This window comes from Nomascus leucogenys, chromosome 5 (genome assembly GCF_006542625.1).
Source record: "Nomascus leucogenys isolate Asia chromosome 5, Asia_NLE_v1, whole genome shotgun sequence".
Classification (NCBI taxonomy): Eukaryota; Metazoa; Chordata; class Mammalia; order Primates; family Hylobatidae; genus Nomascus; species Nomascus leucogenys.
Genome location: NC_044385.1, coordinates 139,189,633 through 139,213,306, shown reverse-complemented (window position 1 = coordinate 139,213,306; position 23,674 = coordinate 139,189,633). Strand labels below are relative to the sequence as shown.

At 58.3% G+C, this 23,674-nt stretch overlaps 1 protein-coding gene across 1 annotated transcript in view; it reads right to left on the bottom strand.

Annotated features, from left to right (window-relative positions):
- The window catches only part of MCF2L (MCF.2 cell line derived transforming sequence like), a 100,675-nt gene that overhangs the window by 44,456 nt on the left and 32,545 nt on the right, over window positions 1-23,674 (bottom strand). Inside the window, exon 2 of the mRNA XM_030812471.1 lies at window positions 8,720-8,803. Coding sequence (XP_030668331.1) covers window positions 8,720-8,803 — 84 coding nt within the window. The remainder of the gene's footprint in view (window positions 1-8,719; window positions 8,804-23,674) is intronic.

The following is a 23,674-nucleotide window of genomic DNA, read 5'->3' as shown; positions in this document are numbered from 1 at the left end:
TTTCCTTCCAAGCCTTTTTCTATGGGCTTTTTTAACCTTGTTGAGATGATACTGCATAGAGAAGCTTGTCTCCTGCCTCCTTCCTGACACTGAGAATAAACTGTTTCCATGCTTTTAAACAATGTAACCATTATTTTAAATATTGCATAATATTCCACATACGCATGTGCGCTAATAACCTGCCTAACTCTACTGTTTGTGGGTATCGTCTAGCTTCTCTGACATTGGCGCCTTTTAAGCAATGCAATTCCAAAGGGCTCCATTCGAACGTTGACTTTGGAGTCACATAGGCTGGGCTCCAGGTCTGCCTGCTGGAGCTGGCCACTGACCCTGCCACGCTGCTTTGGCCGGACGGAGTCCATTTCTCTCGCCCGAGCCTGGGTCTGGCCTTGCGATCTGTTTTGCCCACAGGACTCAGCGGAAGTCAGCCTGGGACTCAGGACACTGCAGCTGCCCTCTCATGCCCTGCGGTCCCATGGCCCTGCATCCACCTGCTCTGAGGAGGCCCAGCACCCAGGGTTGAGGGTGGGCTTTGCGAAAGGGCAGGGAGGTGGAGGTGCGGGACTGCAGCCCCCAGGCCCTTCCAGCCCAGCCCCCATGAGGACACAGCTGAGCGAAGGACCCAGTCAGTGCCCCGTGGAGTGAGGAACCACCTGGCCGAGCCCTTTTGGAACTCCTGAGCCACTAAATGAAGAATAAATCTGTAAAATAGGGCTTTTCAAGCTAACTAAGTTTAGGGCAGCTTTTTATGGAGAACAGATAACGGTGGGTTCGCCGCCCCTCATCCACGTCCTCACTGAGAAGACCAAGGGTGCACACAGCCTACGACAACTGCAGCTTTGTCTCTTAACAGCGACAGTCCCCCGCCACCTTGCGTCCCCTACAGCCACCGCCTCCAGCTTCCGGAACTTCTGCTTCTGGGTCTTGGCCAAGCCCAGCCACGCCAGGCAGGGCGGCTTTACCATCCAGTGATCCCGGGACTGTGGGCGTCTCCTCAGCACAGGGCTCCGTGGCCTCCTCCCGAGAGCCCGTCCAGCCCTTGTCAGCACCCCTCAATGGGACATGACTCATTATCTGATACGATTGTTCTCACTTCGGCCAGGATGTCACACAAGCATATCTTTTCTCCCTAGCTCCTTCCTAACCTCCTTTGAGGGCTCATGCCTCTAGCCCATCCCAGCTGCCGAGTCTGTTAGAGGGCTGAGCCGAGGCGCGTCCACACACCTGGACAGCCCCCTTCACCTGGATCCCTGCAATGCTGGATTCTAAGCAGCCCCCGATGGGAAGGCGGCTGCAGGGTCTGGCTCCACTGTGCTCTGAGGACTTCGGTCCTCTGAACTCTCCCAGCCCTCCAGGGCTCTTGACCTCTGCCCCCTCCTCTGGTGGCACACAATGCCCCATGCAGTGCTCAACAGAACATGCCTGTCACTCACTCACAAACCTTTCATCATTGTTAATTCTCACTTCCTCTCGGAAAATTCCTCAGATCCCAACGATAAGAGGCCGTGGAGTGAACACTGCAGCCCTGTGTCCTCCTGTGTGAGTACGACAAGCCTCCCCTCAGCCGCCGCCGCGGTGGGGGCTCAAAGCCCCCTGGGATGTGGCTCACGCACGTCTCAGCTTCACGCAGCACCTACCACGATGATCAGGAGCTTGTGGCAACTTTTCAGTCGCCATTAAAGGTAAGAGTGTTCTGCTGGGACAAGGCGAGGCGAGCCGCACGCCCCAGCTACAAGGTGGATCGTGGAAACGGTCGCAGCCTGTGCCTGCCTTTCCTTTCCCTGAAACAGGGCCTAGGGGGAAACGTTCAGGGGCCAGAAGCTTCCAGCACTGCCCAGAAGCCTATGTGTGTGCAGTGACGCCGACGGCAGCTGGGGGCGGACCCTGCCTGTGTGTGAGACCCCCTGCGTCCCTGTGCAAATGGGCGTGGGCCATGGCATGAGGACCCCTGGCCGGCGGGGGTGGGTGGGAGGGAGAAGCTGCTCCTTGGCAGACACTGGCTGTGGAGGGCCCAGCTAGGAAGAGGAGCAGATGCAACGAGATCTCCTCATGCCCAAACGTGGAGGCAGCCTGGGAGCTTGGAGTGGATGGTGGACACAGAGGTGGGCAGTGGCTCCCTCTCAGCACTGGCTGGCCCACCCACAGCATGGAGGTGGCATCTGGGAGCTGCTGCCTCACTGGAACCACAGAGACCGGGGACCCCCAGAGGCCAGCCTGAGCCACAGGGTTGAGGGTGCAGTCAGCAGGGCAGCCTTCGGGCAGGAGCTATCCACAGGAAGGCCTGGGAGCCTCCAGCTGCCCAGGGGAGAGGATGGGGGCCAGGTGACCCGAAGCTGAAATAGCCCGGGGGCCTGACCTGGGCCGCACAGCCTGGTTCAGTTGGTAGCTGGTGCTGGTCTCAAGCTGCTACTACCCTGGGTATCTCCGAACTCTCTGTGCTCCACCGCAGCCTCAATGGAAAGCAAAGACCCTGTTCTTTCTTCCCAAGTCAGGAGTGGAAATCCCAGTCTGTCCACTGAGATTGAAAAGCAGGTGCCAAAGCTCCCAGTACCTGCAGGTTATGAGGCAGCAAAACACCGCTGGATGCGGAGCTGGGGGCACAGCCCCTCTCTGGAGAAACCTCCCCACCCAGGTGGGCAGTGCCAGGACCCGGGGCCAATGGCACCAAGAACAGGCTGTACTTCTGCATCTGTACCCGGCCTAGTAACTGGAGTGGGGATCCCCTGAATGGGATTCTGTGGGCGTGCTCCGCTCGCCTGGCCACATGAGGACAGTGAGAAGGTGGCAGTCTGTAAATCAGGAAGTGAGCCCTCACCAGGCAGCACATCTGCCGGTGCCTTCATCCGGGACTTCCTGCCCCAGAACCAAGAGAAATAAACTCCTGTGGCTTAAACCACTCAGACACAGCAAGCAGCCTGAGCTGAGACACACGGGTAGATACACACACGCGCACACATCCTGGGCAGGAGGCGTGTGTGACGGCCAAGCTGGGTGACCAAGGACTCACACGTGTGTCCTTTGTTTTCTCCATGGACATGCTGTGTCTTAGGGACACCCTCTTGTATGATGCATTGGCCCAAACATGGCTTTAGAAACTCACCGGCATGAGCTGCTTAGGAATGAAAGCATTCCTGTGGTTAATTTACTATGACATCTGTATCCTAAGTTAGCTGTCGGGTAGAAAAATCTTAAAATAAGAGCTAAATAAAAACTTCCTCCTGCCAGTGTGGAAATGACATCAAGAAGGCATCACAGTCTGAAACTAGACACTGCTTAGCCACACGGAACTCCTACCTGGACAGGATGCCTTTGTCAACACCACTCGTTTATGGCTCACATTTTCACACAGGTTGTTGTTGGTCTGTCTGGGCGGCCATAACAAACCACCATAGGCCGGGAGGCCCAAACAACAGAAATTGATCTCACAGCTCTGGCCAGGTAAGTCCAAGATCAAGGCGCCCATAGACTTGGTGTCTGGTGACGTTGGCTTCCCCATTCAGAGGCCTCCCTGAGGCATGGCCACGCTGCGGAAGGAGGTCTGGTCTCTTCAGCCCCTTATAAAGGCACTGATCCCACCTGGGAGCTTCACCTTCATGACCTGATCTCCTCCCAAAGGCCTCACCTCCCCAAACATCACCTCCGGGGTTAGGGTTTCAACATCTGAATTTGGAGGGACACATGTATCCCATAGCGACTGGTTTGAGGTCCTGCAACCATCGGATTCCCTGAAGCAGGTCCAGAAAGGAGCATACGCGACTCCGCCCAAACCTAACGGGATTTCTGTCTCCGTCTCATGACTTTGATTCTCCGCAGAACACCCAGGGCCACCCCAGTGACCTTCTGTCCATTTCTGTTTCTCTCCAGCAAGGGCAAAACCCCACGGGCAGGGAACGTCTGTCTGTCTGTGGCTGAAGCCTGGGTGTCAAAAAGCCGTCGGCCTCAGGGAGTGCAGGATCGGATGGGTCCTCACAGGCTGGAGCAGCCGTCGGGCCTTGGTGAGTGTAGACTGCGCTAGGGATCTAGTGGCTGCAGCCTCAGACCATGTGCCAGGAAGATTCCAGGTCCTTCCCCACTTCGAATCCCTCTCTCAGGGCTGCCCAGGCAGGTGCCACGCTGGAGCCCCACAGCTCACCTGAGAAGTGCGGCTCAGCTGCATAAACACTTAATCCTTAGGACGAGACGTAAGCTGGGACCAAAACCGAAATGGGGTGGGGGAAGGGGCAAGGCAGGAGGGGGCTTGTCCAGCGAGCGCTTGGGGAAGGTGAGGAAAGGAGAGGAGACGAAGGTCTCCAGCGTTCTTCCCGGGAGGAGAACACAGGCCAGGGGGAGGGTCTCCTAAGTCTGACCTGTCTCCACACACCTGAGGCTGCCTGGACGAGGGATGGAACAATCCTGTCAAATCCAGGTCCCTGGATGGCTGATGGCTGCCTCTGACCATGCCACATTCCCGTAAAAGCAAAACGAAATTCCCAAGAGCCACCTGGGCAGTGGGAGGGGGGCCGCTGTCCGCGACAGGGAGTGAGACACACAGTGCTGGCGGCCTCTGCGTTCCGGGCATGGCCTCCATTTCGGCTTCGTGGTTTTCACCGGTGGCAAGTCTGTTCTCAGCGTTTTTCACTTCAGATCGTAAGTTCGTCAGTGGTAAATTCTCCTGCCCCGTTTTTAGCTCTTGCTGATGGTCGGCAAGTTGAAGCATCTTTTCTAGGATGACACGAGGACTGAGTTCTGAGCCCACGACCTCCTCGGGGCCTGCTCCGACCGCCACGCCAGGAGACGCGCCATTGCCTCTGGGTTTGGAGCACCCACGCAACCCCCCAACCCTCAGCCTTCGGTAAGAAAGAGTCAAGCGGCTGACTCACGGGAGGCAGCTCTGCCTGGAAGGACAAGAATAATCAAGAATTTACATGTAGGATATTTCCTGATTTTACACCCAATTCCTTGTTCCTCAAATCTCAGAAAACGAGAGGGGACAGTAGGCTGGCAGGTCTCATAGCTTCAGGGTCAAGCGAAGGGCTTTTGGGGCAGATGTCACTGTGAGTAGAGGGCGTGGATTACGAGGGACACAGGCTGAACTGGGAGCTGCTGTCTGCGGATGACAGACAGAGTCCAGGTGTGATTTCCGCAGCTCGTCCTGACTTCGGGCGGCAACGTACACAGGAGTCTGGAGCCCCCGAGGTTTACACAGCCCTTGCTTGGCCGCCTTTCAAAAGCTGCCTCATTTGGATCCAGGACCTGGACAGAGCTGTAGGGTTCTGCGTGGCACCTGTGCGTCTACAGACAACGGAGGCAGAAGAGAGGGGACCACACATGTCACAGGGGCAGCCCTGGCTCCACGGCAGACAGCACAGGGCTGGTGCGAACGTCCGCAGGGAGGGGAATCAGCAGGGCAATTGGAAAGAAACGCGGTCTCCTCTTGAAAGGGAAAATTCGGAGCCGCTCCTTCCTGACATCTTTAGTTTTTTGCTCTGGCCCTTCATGGAAGCCATTCTAGGCATCCAAAGACCAGGAAATTAAGCAAAAGTCCACGGAACAGGCTGCAGCATCGACCTGTGGGCTCCAGCCACCATGAAGGGGCCTCACCCAGCTGGGCCCCAGCGCCACAGTGGTCAATGTGCAGGAGTGGCGGGCGGGGGAGTCTGTGTTTCCTTCAATGGAGCGAGACAGGGAGAGCGAGTCCCATGGGTGATGCTGGGGCGGGAGGGGAGCCCCACTTGGGGGCAGCTGTCAAGACAGCAAACCTCTGAGCCAGATTTACCCTGAGTGCAAGGCGGCCCCTGAAAGGCACGTCCACTCCCTGTCCCAGAAGCCTGTAAATGTGACTTTGTTTGGAAAAGTCTTTGCAGCAGAGGTAACAAAGTTTTCAGAATGAGACCATAATGGATTTCACGGGGGGCCCTAAATCTCGTGACGGGCGTCCTGGGAGAAAGGCAGAGGGGCTTTGAGGCAGAAGAGGAGATGCCGACATACGGGTGAGGCGGCTGCATGAAGACGCCAAGGGACACCAAGGAACACCTGCGTCCCCGAAGCAGGAGGAGCCTCGGGAAGGGACACAGCCCCACAGAACCTGAGAGACGAGCCCCAGTTGTTTCGGTTCCCCAGTGCATGGCCTTTGTCATGAGGACACAGAAGGGGGCTTCATGGCAGGAACTCGGAGTACAGGCGCAGCCTCAGGACACATCTGTGCTGGACGCGGTGAGGAGGGGATGGGGCGATTGGAGACCCACACACCCGAGGCTGCCACAGACTTCATCCAAATCCGCGCACATCTGCAGAAGCGCCAGCCGACACTGATCCGTCTCAGACGTGGTACTGCTGCTACGACCTGGATCCTGAGAACAGCGTGGCATGCCCAGGGTCCCACCCCAGATGGGCCCATGGTCGAGCCCTCAGTACATGGCCCTGAGGCTGGGTGCACCTCTAGAAGCCGGGAGGCAGCCGTGAACAAGCCCAGCCCTCAGGAGGGACCCACGCCACACACGGGAGGACGCGAGGTGGTGTGACGAAGTGGGCAGAGCAGAGCGCAGGTGAGGCGGGAGAGGGCATGGCAGAGGGCGTGCCTCTAAGCAAGGGCCTGAGGGGCCGGGCCAGCCACGAGCCCTGCAGAAGAAATTCCCTGCACGGAGAGGGCCTGCTATGCAAAGGCCCCGAGGTTGGCGGGAGGCAGGGGGATGGGGAGGCAGCCTGCCTCCAGGGGGTGGGCAGGAGACGAGGCGGGGACAGCAGTACCACAGGGGACTCCAGCTTATATTCCAGGAGGGAGAGGAGCCGACGGAGGCTTTGGTGTGGTTCCCAAGACCATGGACGCTCAGGCACTTATCAGCTTGCGGGTCTCTGCTCAGGGTCTCTGGGCCCACGTGGAGGGGTTGCCGGGCTGTGATCTGAGCCCAGTCTCTCCAGCTCCCCCAGGGGCTTGGCAGAGCTCTGCCCCCAGCTGCAGTGTTGAGGCCCTGGGTTCCTAGCGGCTGCCCGTGGGGTGGCTCTTGTCCTGGTCACGTGGCCTCTGCCTCCTTCAGGGCCACACAGAGAACCCCCCGTGTCAAATCCCTCTTGCACCTGGGATCTCTCATGCCAGGAAGAGCCCCATCTCTTCTAAGGGCTTAGCTGATTGGGTCAGGCCCACCAAGGAAGATCTTAAAGTTAGCAGATTTGGGGCCTTAAATTCTGCAAAATCCCCCCACAGAGCTCCTGGGCTGGCGTCTGAGGAACGATTGAGAAAAGGTGGGTGGCTGGGGCCGTCCTGGGACTCTGCCCTCCCAGGCACCGCTGGGGTGGGGGCACTGCCTGGCAACTGGAGGAAGGTCAAGGCTGGAGGCCCAGGTCGGGGCCCTCCTGGTGGCAAAGCTGTGAGCCTCTTTGGGGTTGTGAAAGGGGTGGGGAGAGGCTGGGGATGCAGGAGGAACCGGCAGAAACCACGGCGCCTCTCCTGAGTCATCGCCACGCCTGGTCCCCAACACAGGGCATTGGAGCCCTTGTCCCCTGGGAGTTTTCCGTTCTCCAGAGACCCCCTGCTTTCTCTCCTTCCCCGTCCTGGGCCGCTTGGCCATGGGAAGCCGGGGCCGAGTCACTGCACAGGTCTCCTCCTCCTCTGGCCATCGTGTTGCTGGCTGTCTCTTCGATTCTGGTCTCAGAAAACTCACCAGCTGCACCTCGCAGTCAGCCTCCCTCAGACCCCAAGGCCTGGCCTGGGGTGCCGGCTGGCTCTGTAGGTGCAGGTGCGGGATGGATGCCCCACCGTGCCAGCCATGGATTGGGGGCCAGGATGCTGATGGGAATGCAGAGGGGCAGAGGCTGAGCTCTCAAGAGCACTGCGTCCTCGGCATCGGGGCACCTTCCTTGGCATCAGGGCACCCTCCTCGCATCGGGGCACCCTCCTCGGCATCAGGGCACCCTCCTCGGTATCAGGGCACCCTCCTCAGCACTGGGGCACCCTCCTCGGCATCGGGGCACCCTCCTCGGTATCAGGGCACTCTCCTCAGCATTGGGGCACCCTCCTCAGCATCGGGGCACCCTGATGGCCCAGGGCATCCTCCTCGGCACTGGGGCACCCTCCTTGGCATCGGGGCACCCTGATGGTCCAGGGTGCCCTCCTCGGCATCGGGGCACCCTCCTCGGCATCGGGGCACCCTGATGGCCCAGGGTGGGCACACATGTGCATGGTTTTTTTTCCTGACGGGTCCTGTTGGGCAGATTTGTTCACATAAGAACGGCATCTGCACAGCTCGGGGCCACTGCAGGTGCCCTTGCTGCACCCACACAGGGGTGCTGGGAGCCTCACTATGTCCCCATGGCTGCAGGCACCACCTCCACAGGTGTGCCAGACCCAGGGCTGGAGGCCAAAGTGGACAGAGGCGTGGCCTGGGAGGTGCCCAGATGCAGCAGGAACTGGGGGTTCACTGAGGCCCATGGGCTCGGCCACCCACACACCACTCCATCTGTCCCTGGAGGCTGCCGTCAGGGGTGCCCAGGTCACATCCCCTGGGGACCCTGACCCTCCTCCGCCCACCCCCTCCCAGTGGCCCTGTGCCAACTGGCATGGAGCTGCCCACTTCACAGAGATGGGGAGAGCCGCCAGGTCACAGGTCAGACCCAAGGCAGTGAATACATAGCCTCTCACATGACCCTTCCCAGCTCCAGCCCAGGCCAGGCCATGGGGGCTGCTCAGCCCACACCCGGCCCCAGACCCCTCCCTCTCCACACCATCCCGGCTTCTGGAACTCACCGGACAGGTAAGCAAAGCGCTTCTTCAGCTGGTCCTGGATGTCGGCAGCACAGAGCGGGACGATGTCCTGGTGCATGATTTCATCTGCACGGAAAGAGCAGACGGCACGTGTCAGTCCCAGGAAGCTGCCTCGCCCTGCAAGTGCCCACCCGATCCCACGCGGAGCTGGCACATCCACAGGCACCTACAGGAGCGGCGTCACGTGGCTGGAAAAAGGCTTTTCAGTTTCCAATACGTGGAGGCCTTTGTTTCTCAGCACACAAAAGCTGTGTGTTGAGTGATTCACCATCAATTTTGAAAGTGTGGTATAAGAGGTTCAGAGAGAGGGATTGAGAGACAGAGAGAGGGAGGGACAGAGAGACCTGCGCAGCGGGGAGGCGGGGGAGCAGTGGGAAAGGGCTCGGTTCTGGCTCCTCGGATAAATACGCTTTGGTCTGAGTCCCACCCACATCGGGGAAGATGTTCAGGCGACCCCTGCCCCGCGCCTGTTGCAGGTGCAGTAACTTGTGGCCCGTGAGGAAAACTTGGCCACGGAATGGGCCACTGCCTCCGCACACAGGGGACCCTTGGGGGTCTGTGCCACAGCCCTGGTCTCACCATTAGACAGACACAAATGCAGGATGGCAACAGCAGGGTCGACCCCCGCACCCATCCCCCCACCCAGCAGTTTCCAGATGGGTCTGGACGCACTGCAGCACCTGCAGCCACCGGGCCAGCACTGGCTGGAAGCATGGGGGGAGCACAGGGCCAGCACCAGCTGGGAGCACATGGTTAGCACCAGCTAGGAGCATGGGGCCAGCAAGATCCTCCAGGGAAAGCTGTGTGGACTGACAGGCTGGTGGTCTCCGCCACAGAGCGGCTGCCAGGCCACTGTGCCTGGGGGACACTGACCACTGACCACGGAGCAGACACAATTTCTGGCCAATGCTCTCATCATATCTTAAACATCCACACAATTTCTCTCTAAAAGATGCAGGACTCATGCTGATGACCTGAGAATGGCTTAAACGCTCAATTTTTCCACACCTGAGGACCCAGGCCACTAACAGCCTGAAGATATGGGACAGAGGTGTTTGTACCTGGAAATTCCCAGCGGAGGCTGCAAGATAATATCTACCTGGCATCAGACTTAAATCTTGCTCTTCCAGTCTTGCAGACAAACAAGTGTAAACATGGGACGCAGTGGAACACAAAGGGGCCCCTCCTGGGCCGTGCTGGCTGCGGCCCTGCCAGCTGCGGGACTACTTTGCCTCCGAGCCAGAGACAACCCTGGTGTTGGGGGGGAAGCGGCGGGGCCACGGTGTCACGGGACCTGCCAGAGCCAAGCAGATGTCAAGGCCCTTCCGCAGAGCCTTGCAGGGCGAGCTCAGGGCACAGATCCATTCCCAGTACGCAACCACGTCTCAGCGATGGCTTCTTTTGTGGGAGAAAGAAACAGTCAAGCAGTAAAGCGTGAAATACTATTTTATGCTCCTGGCAAGGTGACTTCCACTGGCACACACCTCTCTGGAATGTGTGTCTGGTGAGGCCAATGGCAGCCTAGACTGTGCAGTTGGACGTTCAGATTTTACAGTAAGTTTTTCTCTCTCACCAGGAGCGACTGTAACCTGAGCGGAAACCAGGAGGCACCATCTTCAAATCCAACACCTGTTCACCCCAGGAGAAGCACATCGCTGACACGGAGCACAGGGGAAGGGTCTCCCTGGAGTTTTGAGAAACTCTGGGGGCTACAAAAAAGACTGTGGATACTGTGAGCTGGCAGGTTCATCACGGGGCGGATGGTTTGGACAGGGGGGGTGCCAAGGTCGGTGATGGCTGCAGGATGCTGGCGACCCAGGCTCACTAGGGCCACAAATGGGGAAGCATCAACCCATGTCTGTGGCTCCCTCTCCGCACCTCAACTTCCAGACGCAACTTCCAGACGGCATCGATGTGGACACTTCCACCATGACTCCCTGACTCCATTCTGGCAGCTCTGAGAGGCAGCGTGTTTGGCCTGTTCCCTATGAGCCCGGGCGTTCCTGACCTGGCTCTGGACCTCACCGGCGCCTGCTCTGGGGCCCTGCTGACAGCAGATGTCTTTCCTGTGTGTTAGAGATGGAGGGACACCGCCTGCTGTCCCTCCACGTTCTGAGAGAGTGGTGCATGTAGGTGTGAAGCTGCCTCTGGCACAGGCTGCCCACTGTAGCCTCCTCGTCCACCCCTCCAGGGGCTGCCACACACTCAGAGTTCCTCGGATGGGCGAGGTCCGGGCCTGCGGCCCTTGCTCGGCTGCTCCTCTTGTGGCCAGTCTGACCCCACTCAATTTCCTATTGAGATGCCACCTCAGAGAGGCCTTTCTCCACCTCCTTGCCAGGCAGAGCCCCTCACGGCAGCCTGCACTCTCCATGGGCGCCCGCAAGACCCCACTCAAAGCTGCAGGGACCATGCCCGGGTTCCCTACCCTCTCCACAGGGTCTGGCCCAGCAGCTGCCCCTGCTAACGTAGCGGAGGAAGGGAGGGGGTGCCTTCCCAGAGCATCCTGTGGAATCCAGTGCCAAGGCCCCAACCCCTCACAGGTGGGTTCCCACTCTCTGGGCATCACAGGCCCATGGGGGGCAAAGCAATGCCTGTCCACCATCTGCACTGCAGTGTCCACCGTCCACACTGCCTGTCCACCGTCCACACCGCCTGTCCACCATCTGCACTGCAGTGTCCACCATCCACACCGCCTGTCCATCATCTGCACTGCAGTGTCCACCGTCCACACCGCCTGTCCACCATCCACACTGCCTGTCCACCGTCCACACTGCCTGTCCATCATCCGCACTGCAGTGTCCACCATCCACACCACCTGTCCACCATCCACACCACCTGTCCACCGTCCACACCACCTGTCCATCATCTGCACTGCAGTGTCCACCGTCCACACCGCCTGTCCACTGTCTGCATCACAGTGTCCACCATCTGCATCGCAGTGTCCACCATCCACACTGCCTGTCCACCATCCGCATTGCAGTGTCCACTGTCCTCATCACAGTGTCCACCGTCCACACCGCCTGTCCATCATCTGCACTGCAGCGTCCACTGTCCACACCACCTGTCCACCGTCCACACCGCCTGTCCACTGTCCGCATCGCAGTGTCCACCATCCACATCGCAGTGTCCACCATCCACACTGCCTGTCCACCATCCACATCGCCTGTCCATCATCTGCACTGCAGTGTCCACCGTCCATACCGCCTGTCCACCATCCACACTGCCTGTCCGCCATCCACACCGCCTGTCCATCGTCCACACCGTCTGTCCACCGTCCACACCGCCTGTCCACCATCCACACCACCTGCCCACCATCCACACCACCTGTCCATCGTCCACACCGTCTGTCCACCGTCCACACCGTCTGTCCACCGTCCACACTGCCTGTCCACCATCCACACCGCCTGTCCACCATCCACACCGCCCGCCCACCATCCACACCACCTGTCCATCGTCCACACCGTCTGTCCACCATCCACACTGCCTGTCCACCATCCACACCGCCTGTCCACCATCCACACCGCCTGTCCACTGTCCACACCGCCTGTCCATCATCTGCACTGCAGTGTCCACCATCCGTACCGCCTGTCCACCATCCACACCGTCTGTCCACCATCCACACCACCTGTTCACCGTCCACACCACCTGTCCACTATCTGCACTGCAGTGTCTACCTGCTGGCAGCCGCCAGTGCCTCTGGACTCTCTGGGCCAGGACAAACTCTAAATATTGTCCCTCAGATTAAATGCCTCATTTTGGGTTTGAAAAGCAGGGTTCCCCCTGTGTGTGATCAGAAACTGCACACAGCTAAGCTCATACAAATAAACTCTAAAATATCACTACATCTGAAGTGGTCACTGGCCACGCTGTGAACCTAAAGAGGCCTGTGGATGCTCTCTGACCCACATCAGAGTGTTGGCCTTCTCCCATTCTTCATGGAGGCCTTCTGCAGGCAGGGCCCTGGGATTTTCAGGGCGCTGGGCGTTTCTTCCGTTTATGTGTGTAAGTTTTCCTTCTTCTTGATTTTTTGAACCCACTCAAGAATGATGGGAAAATCTGCCCTTTATGATCATAGTTTCTTTAAAAGTTCCAGTCTGCTTAATTTTGCAGCCATAAGACTAAGAAGCGCACAGAAGAACAATGGTGGCCACTCAGTTCAGGAGACAGGTCCCCGGAAGAGATGCAGGCAAGCGAGTGTGGCCTCTATGCGGCTCCGTGCCATCGGATGTCTGGGAGGTGGTGGGCCCCTGACCCGTCTTTGCCACCCAAGGCCAGGCCAGGCTCAGCTGCCCCACTGAGCCCTGCCCCAACCAACTCCCCAGTGATGACCCCATTGCTCGGAGGTGGGTCTGAGAGGGGAGGGTTAGGGCCTCACGTCTGAGGCCGGGCAGAGGCTGCCCCATCCATTCCCCTGCCATGCAGCCAGAGGCAGCAGGTGGGGCCAACGAGGGGGTGGCCAGGCCTGCCCCTGCCCGTCCCCAGCACCAACCACAGCAGCCCCACCTGGGAGGGCCGATCTCTTCTGGCCACTATGGGGACGACGTATTTCCCAAGCGTGGGAAGGGCAGAGGTGCCCTTGGCTCACCTGATACACAGGTGAGGCCCCACCACCGAGTTTTCCTCACAGAAACAGGGTCCTGGCAATGGCAGTCCAGGGAGGGGGACCATGTGTCTATCTTTAGATTTCTGTTCCAACAAAACCAGACGACTAAGCAAACTTCCTTCCTCTTGCAAGCTGACTCAAAAGCTTGCTTTATTTGAGGACAATTTCATCCTGAAAACCAGGAGTGGGGTGTGGGGGGTGGGAGGGCGGCCAAGACATCTGAGCAGCGTTCCAGGCACCCCTTCCAGCCCAGGGTGACCTCGAAAGCAGCAGAGAGAATGCAGGAGACGGGGATGGGAGCTGGGTGGGCCCTGGAAATCCTCTCACGGTGGGGGTGGCGGCAGGGGGGTGCACCGTCACAGGTGGAGCTGGGTAGGGCCCTGGAAACCCTGTCTCGGTGAGGTGGAGGCAGCAAGGCAGCTCCTGGCAGCAGGAAGAGGCCCAAGTGCAGCAGGAAACCCCGTCCCTGGTGCTCACTGGTGACCGTGGGCAGAGGAGAGGACAAGGCACTCCATACAGCAGCCTGGGGCCATGGGGCACAGTCCGTCTTTTGCCAATTGCCTTCTTTTATTTATTCTGGCAAAAAGCCCATTCCCAAAGGCTTCTGCATCCTGTCCATCAGACGGGACAGTCGTGCCTTTTCAAAGTCCAAGGCTGAGCGTCAGATGGGATTACGTCACCAGATCGTCCGGCCGGAGGCCTTCCCCAAGCCCATCCATGAGGATCTCCAAATCCAGGAAGAGCAGGGCTGCACAGCAGGGCAGTAAGAAGAAACGCAGGCCACAAAATCGGAACAAAGTCTAAATTCAGTAAGGAGGATGCTTGAAACCACAGCCTTCAGATAAGGACACCCCAGGAGGCCAGCGTCCCGTCCCCTCCAGACAAGCTCCTGACACCGTGGGTCAGAGAGGACCAGGATACCCTGGGGGTCAGTGCCCCATCCCTGCCATTGGGACAAAAGGGGTGTCCACACCTCTGTTTGTGATGTGTGTTAAAGGATCCGTTTGATTTTGCATTCCCGATATTTAAGGTTTATCCTGACTTGGTTGGCAGAATTCTCACTTACATTAAATCTCAAATATTTTTAACGAGCCATTTGCTAGTGGGTTAGGTATAAATATTTCATGTCACATACACAGTGACTTAAATCACATGGTTCACTATTCTTTTTCTCATCTCAGAAAGCTTAACCTTTATACATTTTAAAATAAAAGGCCCTGCCAGAAAAGATGGTCAACAGGAGTGGTGATCAGGGAAATGCTGCTCCGACCACGGGGGTGTCATCTCAGACCCGCAAAACCAACCCGCAAGGGTCAGGAGCCGGCGGACTCCCACGTGGGGGGCAGGTGTCAGTGCACAGCCGCCCCACAGAACCCTCCGGACGCCCTTTGGAGTGAGATGGTTTGCGCCTCGGGCAGGGAGGGCACGCACATCCGCACTTGGCCAATCTCCTCTGGGTGCAGTCTCCAGAGCTGCGCTCTCCGCTCTCCACGCTGCCTCGCCCGCAAGCCCTGGGTTCTCTGATGCAGGCGGGCGTAAGAATCCCCTAGAGCGCGTCATCAGCACACGTGGGTGTGTTGTTTGGGACCAAGCTCCTGCCTAGACCCCAACAGATCAGACTGAAAATCAAAATGAAGTCCCCAAGCACCAAGGGAAACTGAGTTGTTATCGGACCTTGGAGAAAACAGGACAGAGGAGAGGCCAATCTTCCAACCAGGCCAGGCTCTGTCCTCCTCCGCGTGGTCACGGAGGTCCATCTTTTTGTTGTTCTTGTTCTCAACTTGTTTAATATGTAAAAGGACAATCAGAACAGTGATCGGAATTTCCACTTTTGATACATACTTAGGATACAGCCCATCCAGAGAACATCACTTCAAATAGATGAAGAATTACCCAACTTTTTCTGTCTTGAAGACAGTTTGCTTAGATTTTAAAAAGACTTAATTCCATGAGTTACGGCAGTGAATTTAACCATGAGAATTAAATATAAAAATGTGGAGGCTCTGAGCTGCCCGCAGAGGTGGGACTCCTATGAGGGTGACTGCTGGAGTCCAGGGGCTGAGACACAGCCACTCACAACATTACCGTTCCCCTGTAACACAGGGTTAAGACTTTACCATAACTTAATTATACATTCATTATGGTGCTTTAAAACAGTCAAGCCTAAATACATTCTTCACACTGTCAAAAAGATACACGTACTTGGCCGGGCACAGTGGCTCACACCTATAAATGCCAACACTTTGGGAGGCCAAGGTGGGCAAATCACTTGAGGTCAGGAGTTCGAGACCAGCCTGGTCAACATGGTGAAACCCCCTCCCTACTAAAGATACAAAAATTAGCTGGGCATGTTGGCAGGTGCCTGTAGTCCCAGGTACTCAGGGGGCTGAGGCTGGAGAATCTCTTGAACCTGGGAGGTGGATGTTGCTGTGAGCTGAGATTGTGCCACTGCACTCTAGCCTAGGTGACAGAGCGAGACTCCATCTCAAAAAAAAAAAAAAAAGAAAAAGAAAAGATACACGTACTAAAAACCCACTTAAGCACAAAGTTTGTCACGTGACAGCTCTTGGTCTGGGCCACACGCGTGTGCAGGGATCTTCTGCTTCTTCAAGCTTGATGTAAGTCTGGCAATCACCTAACGTGAAACTGATCCTTACGACACAGAGCCGCCTGAAGTGGCCAGTCGGTCACGTTTCTCCCGCTGACTCCCCAAGCTTACAAAGGACAGTGGCTGAGGCCGCCGAATCACGTTCGCTCAGTTTCTGCTTTCTTCAGCCCTGTCCATACAGCCGGCCCCGCACTGTGTGTTTCACTGGAGCTCTTACACTAGCTCATGGAATGAAGGGCTGCCCCACTCTAGAATCGCCAGCACAGCCCAGTGAGATCTTTAAATTACACGGATTGCAATTTGATCTTCTGGCAGGTATTTCCTATCTCTCTGCTCCACGGTGGCCACGGCCCACTCAAGTGATTTCAGAACTATAATACAGGGGTCTCAAGGTGAGGCTCCCAGGTGACGTGGACACTGGGGTCAGGGGTTAGACCCCCACTGTTTTCAAGGTCACACTGAGCCAGGGGCACCAGGAGGGTCTGTCATGAAGTGGGGCACTTGGCTGCTCACCAGCTTGCATTTTTATGAACGTTTCCTGGTATCAGAAAAATGGCCTGAGTGCAGTTTCAGCCAGGTGGGCCTCAGCATCCACCCCACACCTGGCGGGCTCTGCACGGGGCCTGGATCTGCGTGCATTCATGCCCTGGCTGCATTCATGCCCTGGCTAGGGGGTAGTCACACCATACACGCAATGGCTTCTGAGCTAGCACAACTTAAAAATCATGCGGCAAAGGGATCAGAGACCAAAGTGACTGAGAGCCACTGTCTGAGTGACACGGGAGGCCAGGTTTCAAGATGAGGGACACGGGTCCTTCCAGAGTTCAGAGACCCTGGCCCTGCCACCCTCTCCCCTGAGGGCTGGGCTGGCTGCCGGCTCTGCCACCTCCGGTCACAGCCCCACCCGCTGCACAGTACCCACGGCTCCACTGCCTCCCCACACCGCGCCACAGACCTGGGCCTGCCCTTGGGGACTGAGCCAAGCCTCGGCACATGTGAGGGTCCGGGCCCAGCCTCCCAGGCCAGCTGCTCAGGGCGTTCTCAAGTGACTGCTGAGTGGGCAGGGCTGGTGGCACCCGCAGGGAGCATTTCCATAGGGCCCAAACCCGAGGGTCTTGAATACCTCAGGGTCTCCCGCCAGCCCCCACTGAGATGCACGCCTCTCTCCCTTTCTCTCGTGGAGGCCGCCCAGGGTGCGCCTGCCCTCCCAGCCACTGCCTTCTAGAGCCTTTCCTGTTCAGAGGCAGCTGAGCCCTCACACAGACCCTCTGTCCGCAGGAGGGGTCGCACTGGCAGCTGCACCTGGAATGGCTGGGGGTCCAGGGAGAAAAGGCCTGCCGGGGAGGCCCCCTTGGGGTTCAGATGAGGACCACCCTGTGCTCCTGGGGGGAGGATCAGGCCAGAAAGACAGGTTTCCTACTCACACCCGGCTCCAGTGCATTGAGTGAGTCCTCACAAGGACCTAGGGAGCACGAAGCCTCATCATCCTCATGTTAAAGACGGGGGATTCAAGGTCAGGCTCAGCTGTGAGCAGCCCAGGACTGTAGGGCGGGCAGTGCCAGGACTGAGCCCACGCCGTCTGCTCCAGTGCCTGGGACCTTCACTGCCACGGGCTCAACAGCGAGGCTACGGAGAGGCTCTCACAGAGGGGCCGGGAGGGTGCCGACATGCGTCTGTTTCCAGGCTGATGGGTGAGTGAGACGCCAATGGCTGGGACAGGGCAGGCTTGTGGGCAGGAAGGCGGGGACATGGCAGGGCACAGCCTCCCATTGCACAGGAGCTGCCCAGAGTCACGGAAGATGTTGGAGCCATCAGGGAGCTTGGAGTCCGATGATTTTCGCTAAGCAGCCCCATTTCCTCAGCTCTGTTCACTATGGAGCCTTTGGCTGGCTCATCACTTCCTGAGCTTACAGCTTCTGGCTATTTTTTCCAGCTATATTGAGAAAAATAATTGTATATATTTAAGGTGCACACGTGCTGTTTTGATATAGTTCACGTTGTGAAACCATAGCCACCACCAAACTCACTGGTGACTGACTGTCATCTCCCACAGCTGCCATTTCCTTTTACAGTTAGAATACTCAACATCCACTCCCAGCAAACCTCAGGTACAAATACAGTGTTAACCACAGTCACCACAGACAGGCCACGGCCACCTTGAACAGATCACAGCCACCGCGAACTGACCACAGCCACCACAGACTAACCACAGCCACCACGAACCAACCACAGCCACCATGAACAGCCCATGCCACCACAAACAGACCACCACAGCCACCACGAACAGATCACAGCCATCATAAACCAACCACAGCCACCATAAACAGCCCACAGTCAGTCACCATGAACAGCCCATGGCCACCATAAACAGACCCCCAGACTTCATTCATTCGGCACAACGGGAACTCTGTGTCCTCTGGCCAGCATCTCCCCAGGCTTCCCCGCCCAAGCCCCCAGTAGCCACCGTGCTTGTCGGCGTCTCTGACACCCCACACGAGTGGGGCTGTGGCTTTGCCTTTCTGTGCCTGCAACTGATTTTACTCAGCAGGCCGCGGCTTTGCCTGTGGCTGATTTTGCTCAGCACCGTCCTCCAGGCTCATCCGTGTTGTCTCAAATAACAGGATTTCCTTTTTAACAAAAACCCAACAGCACTCCACTGTGCGTGCACCACGTCGTCTTTACGTGCCCATCCACTAACAGGCACTGGAGTCGATTCCACGTCTGGGCTGGTGAGCTCCGGAGGGCGGGCAGCTCTTTAACGCGCTCACTCCTTTCCCCTGATACCCACCCACAGTGGGGACTCCTGGCTCCAACAACAGTGCTCTTTTCAATTTCTTGAGGAACCTCCATACCCCCACTGTTTTCCGTGATACCTGCACCAATTTACATGCCCACCAACAGCATGCACGGGCTGCCGTGCCTCCACAAACCCGTCTTCGTAAGGTCCAGAGAGAAACGGGCACCAACGTGAAGCCCATGCAGCATCTGCACACACGCGTGGTCCGTGCGCTTCGTGTCCATCACCACACATGTGGGCCAGCAGCGGCCGCAGGAAAGACACTCACTGGCCCTGCAGGGGCACAGACCTCACCCTGAACACAACCTCCCTGAGCTGTGTGACTCTGGGCAGTTGCTTTCTCTCTCTGGGCCTCCTCCTCCTCTGTAAAGCTGAGACAAGGCTTCCTTGTGGGACCATGGCTGCAATTCAGCCAGTGATGCAGGCAGACGGCTTTGGTGATGGCTGCCCCCACCAGGTGAGCAGACCCAGGGGGATCTTCCTGCCCCCAGGTTATGTTAGGAGGCTACAGGGACCCAGAGGAACCCCCCAGTACTGCGCCATGGGGGCCGGCCAGGGCCCCAGCTGCAGACACGGAGCGGCGGCTGCAGACTGAGGTCCACGGAGGAGGTGGTGTTGGCTACAGCGCAGGATGCTGTGCGGGTGGGAGGTGGGCTCAACAAGAGGCCAAGGTGAAGAGGACCACCAAGGTGAAGAGGACCACCCGCTGACGGGCAGACGGATGCTTCTCTGCAGGGCAGTGCCCCGTCCTCCTCTGCCGAGTGACGCCAGGTGGCCTGTATGCAGTAGGGACCAGCTCCCCGAGGACACTTGTGCCCCAGAGGGTCATGCCAGAGCCAAACCTCCCTACTCCCTGGGCCGGGGGGAGGCGTGACCTGCACCAGCCACGAGGGAAGGGCCACGGCCTGGTCTGCCTGGAACACATGTTAAAAATGCCTAAAGGAGAACGAGAACAGTCGTCATAACAAATTCTTTCCTTTAAAATTAAAAACAACAGTCCGGACTGTACCACGGTGACCTCTCTGTGGAGTCCAAGCATCTCAGTCCTTCTGCACCTCCCCCAGCTGGCCCCCTGTGGGCCTGAGGACAGACTCTCCGAGGCCAGTGGGGCTTGCCCCACACTGCAATTTACCTTCTGAGAAAGGTCACCCACAGGTGGCAAGTTCATTCCAGGCCCCTAGGCCTCTGCAGGAGTGAGGAGGGGCACGGTAAGGAACACAGGCCTGGCTGACCCTGGCTGACCCTGGCACCGACAGTGCTTCTTCAATGTACCCTAAGAAGAAGTGAGACACTGAAACAGAGCCTGGGGCAGGTCCCGGGGCTGATCAAGGAACCGTCAGGGCTCAGAAGGACAATTCCTCCTCTTGTCCAGGGTGGTCCTGGCTTTGCCTGGTCTTTCAGGAGGGAACTGCAGGATGGGGTGGCCAGGGCATCAGGGGTGCGAAACCAGGGGGCACCCAGGGGACACAACCTCCCTTAAAGCAGCCACCTGCCCCCTGCTCACTCCGGAGCCTTCCAGGGTGCCCCAGAGCCAACCCCATAACCTGGGGCGGCCACCTGCCCCTGCTAACGCCAGAGCCTTCCACGGTGCCCCAAAGCCAACCCCATAACATGGGGCGGCCACCTGCCCCTACGCATGCTGAAGCCTTCCACGGTGCTCCACAGCCAACCCCATAGCCCAGGGGGGGCCCCTGCCCCTGCTCACCCCAGAGCCTTCCATGGTGCTCCACAGCCAATCCCATAACCTGCGGCGGCCACCTGCCCCTGCTCATGCCCTCACCCAGGCTGCAGTACAGTTGTGCAATCATACCTCATTGCAGCCTTGACCTCCTGGGCTCAAATGATTCTCCCCTCTCAGCCTCCCAAGTGGCTGGGACTACAGGCACACGCCAGCACACCCAGCCTATTAAATTTTTTTTTTTTTTTTTTTTTTACAGATGAGGTCTTGCTATGTTGCCCAGGCTGGTCCCAAACTCCTGGGCTCAAGCGATCCTCTAGCCTCAGACTCCCAAAGTGCTGGGATTACAGGCGCGAACTGCTGTACCCAGCCAGTTCTTTACTTTAGAATTGGAAACTTTAGATGTTTATTCATTGCCTTTGATAGTTAAGGTCTGATTCAATAAAATTCACAGATGCTTATTTTATGAATTATTCATCAATACTTGGCATAAGTACCCACTGGAAAATATAATTAGGACAAATCTCTTGAAAACGAGTACTCCATTCTTAGAAAAGCATCAACAAAACCCAGGCTGCTTCCTCCCCACGTGGCCCCTTCTCCAGGGACCTTCCCCCAAAGCTCCAATTGTCAGGATGGGCCCAGTGTGGACCAACAGCCCCTGACCCCTGACCAGACCAAACGCACCCAAACCTAAGACCACAGAGGCCGCCCAGCCGGGTCCACAGGCTTGGCCAGGGGCCTCCCAAGTCCTGCTTGCCTAGAGAGGGCAGCTTGTCACGCCTTGCACCACAGGTGGCCCCGCTGTGGGGACAGCAGTGGCCGGGTGTCCCCTCCAAGGAGGAGCCGCAGCCCCTCCACCAGCCAGACGTGGGCGCTGCCCTCATTTGTCCACAGAGCCTGTCTATGAAAAACCTCGAACAAAGGAGCCAGTGGAAAGGTGATCCCAGCCTTCCGGGGCCAGCACAGATGGTCCCTCACAGGCCAAGGGCAGAGGTGGCCCCACTGCTCACCAGGGACCCCAAGGCCATGGCCCTAAACCATCCATCAGGCAAGGCCTGCACACACCTTCCCTGCCAAGGAGCAGGGCTCCTGTGGTCTCGGAGGCGCCCGCCCCAACATCCATCCCCGGCATCCCCCAGCCCCGGGCTCCTGCCGCAGCAGCCTCTGAGGACAGGGCTGAGCCCGCAACGTCCACCCCCGCCCTGCGTCCCTGCACAGTCGCCCCACAACACCTTCCAGGGAGGCGAGGACCCACCCGCGCCCCACGCACCTGCGCCAGCCTTCAGCAGCAGCCACAGCGCCCAGAGGTCCCGGCACAGCAGTGACAGCCGGCTCACTGTCATGCTGCCCAGTGTGAGTCAGGAGCCCCCGACCCGGCTCCCGGAACGCCCTTCCCAGGCACACAAAGGATGGCGCAGCACCAGCACCATCTTGGCCGCGGAGCGGGGATGCCACACCTTCCTGGGTTTGCTGCGCAGACCTGGCCTCTGCAGGGCAGCCAGCCGGCTGCTCCTCCCAGGGTCTCCGATTCGATGTCCCTGATTAAGGAGCAGCATCGGCTCACTTATCCTGCTGCAGGCAGCTTAACTGTTGCGATCCTGGCTTCAGCTGAGCCCTGGCTGGGGAGGCTTCAGGTTCCTGATGTTGCTTGTCTAGACCCTCCCTGCAGGGGCCCCACGCTCCGCCAAAGTCCCATCCACTGAGTGGCAGGGACCTGAGCTGGCAGGGGCCATGCTTAGCAGAGATCCGTCCCCTGAGCCAGCCCCACAGCTGTGGGGACCTGGGCCGAGGTCCGCATCCCCTGAGCCAGCCCCAGGGCTGCAGGGACCCGGGCTGGCAGGGATGAGCTGCCCGGAGAGTATGCTGACCCAGGGGGCCGAGCCTTCTGCCCCTGGCAACACACGCCCGTGGGGAGTTGAGCCTTCGAGTGCCCGGGAGGCAGCTGTGTCTGCTGTTCTCATCCGTCTGTGGTCACTGAGTTCATTTTAAACCTGTGTGAGCAGGGGCCGTTCTCAGAATACCGCTGCACCAAGAACACAGAAGGCAGGGTCCCCGCTGCCTCTCTTTACTTTTCCAGGGCCGGGAGGGGGATAGTTAAATACGACACTTGAAAACTGGCAGTCCAGGAGGGGGCTCCTAACCGCTGCCCTGGGTGGGAGTCCCACAAAGAGCTCGTTCAAAGTCAGGTTCTGTCCCTGACGAGCTCCCAAGTTACCTGAGACCACTTGTCCAGGCCCAGAGTTTGAGCAGAAAAACCCAAGGAGCTAACGGGACCAACGCAGATCTCCTGAGAATATCACACACTGACTTGGCAGTGCTGGAGTCAGCTCGAGCCGAGAAGGCCTGGGAGGGGCACTGGGTTTGGGTGGGACCCCGGCCTCTTCTGGCGCCTCTCTCTGCAGAGCCTCACGTGCACTGACTCCTGCCCTGTGTGTGCCTAGCACAGCACAGCCAGCCCTCCAGGCTTCAGCTTCTCCCGCTGGGAACACTGGCTTCTGGGGGTGGCTGACCCCGAATGCCAGACACCTGGCTCCTGCCTCTGGAAACCTCGGCTCCCTCATGTCCAAACGCTTGCTGGAGAGGAAAGCGTGGCCTCACCAGGGTCTGCCTCTGGGAACATCAGCTATGGAGGCTTTTCTTGTGGCCATGATTGCGCTGACAAGCACCAAAGCTAAGTCTGGAACCTCACTCTTCCTCCCGGGCCAAGACTCTCATCTCCACCCTGCGCACACTTAGGGGAGGGATGCCTAAGAGGGGCCACTGTTTCCTCCACACCTGGGTCCTCTGAGAGGCAGCCTCATCCCTGGGGCAGGAATGTCGCTTCTATAAGCCCCTCTGCACCCACTCACGACCGCCGAGGGGCTGTGATGTCCATCCATAATTATTTATGTCCTCCCCAGCCCAGCCATCCTTCCCTGTAAGTTTGGACCTAGGGCTGGCTGGTGCCCACGGTGTGAGCTGCCCCCTGAGCCACAGCAGGTTTGGGCTCTGCACATTGACCCAGATCTCCTGTGTCTGGGATCTCTGTGTTCCTACCTTCTGCTGTCAGAATGCATCCCAGATGAGCTCTCCCTGGAACAGGAGCCCCGGGGGAGGCCACCGTGTCATGGCCCCTCATGCCATCACCATGGAACCAGCCGATGCACCTGCCACCTGCACCTCGGCCCTGCCTCAGCTCTGGGGCCCGCTGGCGTCTGCATTCCCGGCCGACTCTAATGTCCGAAGCATGTTTTGCAGGCACAACTACT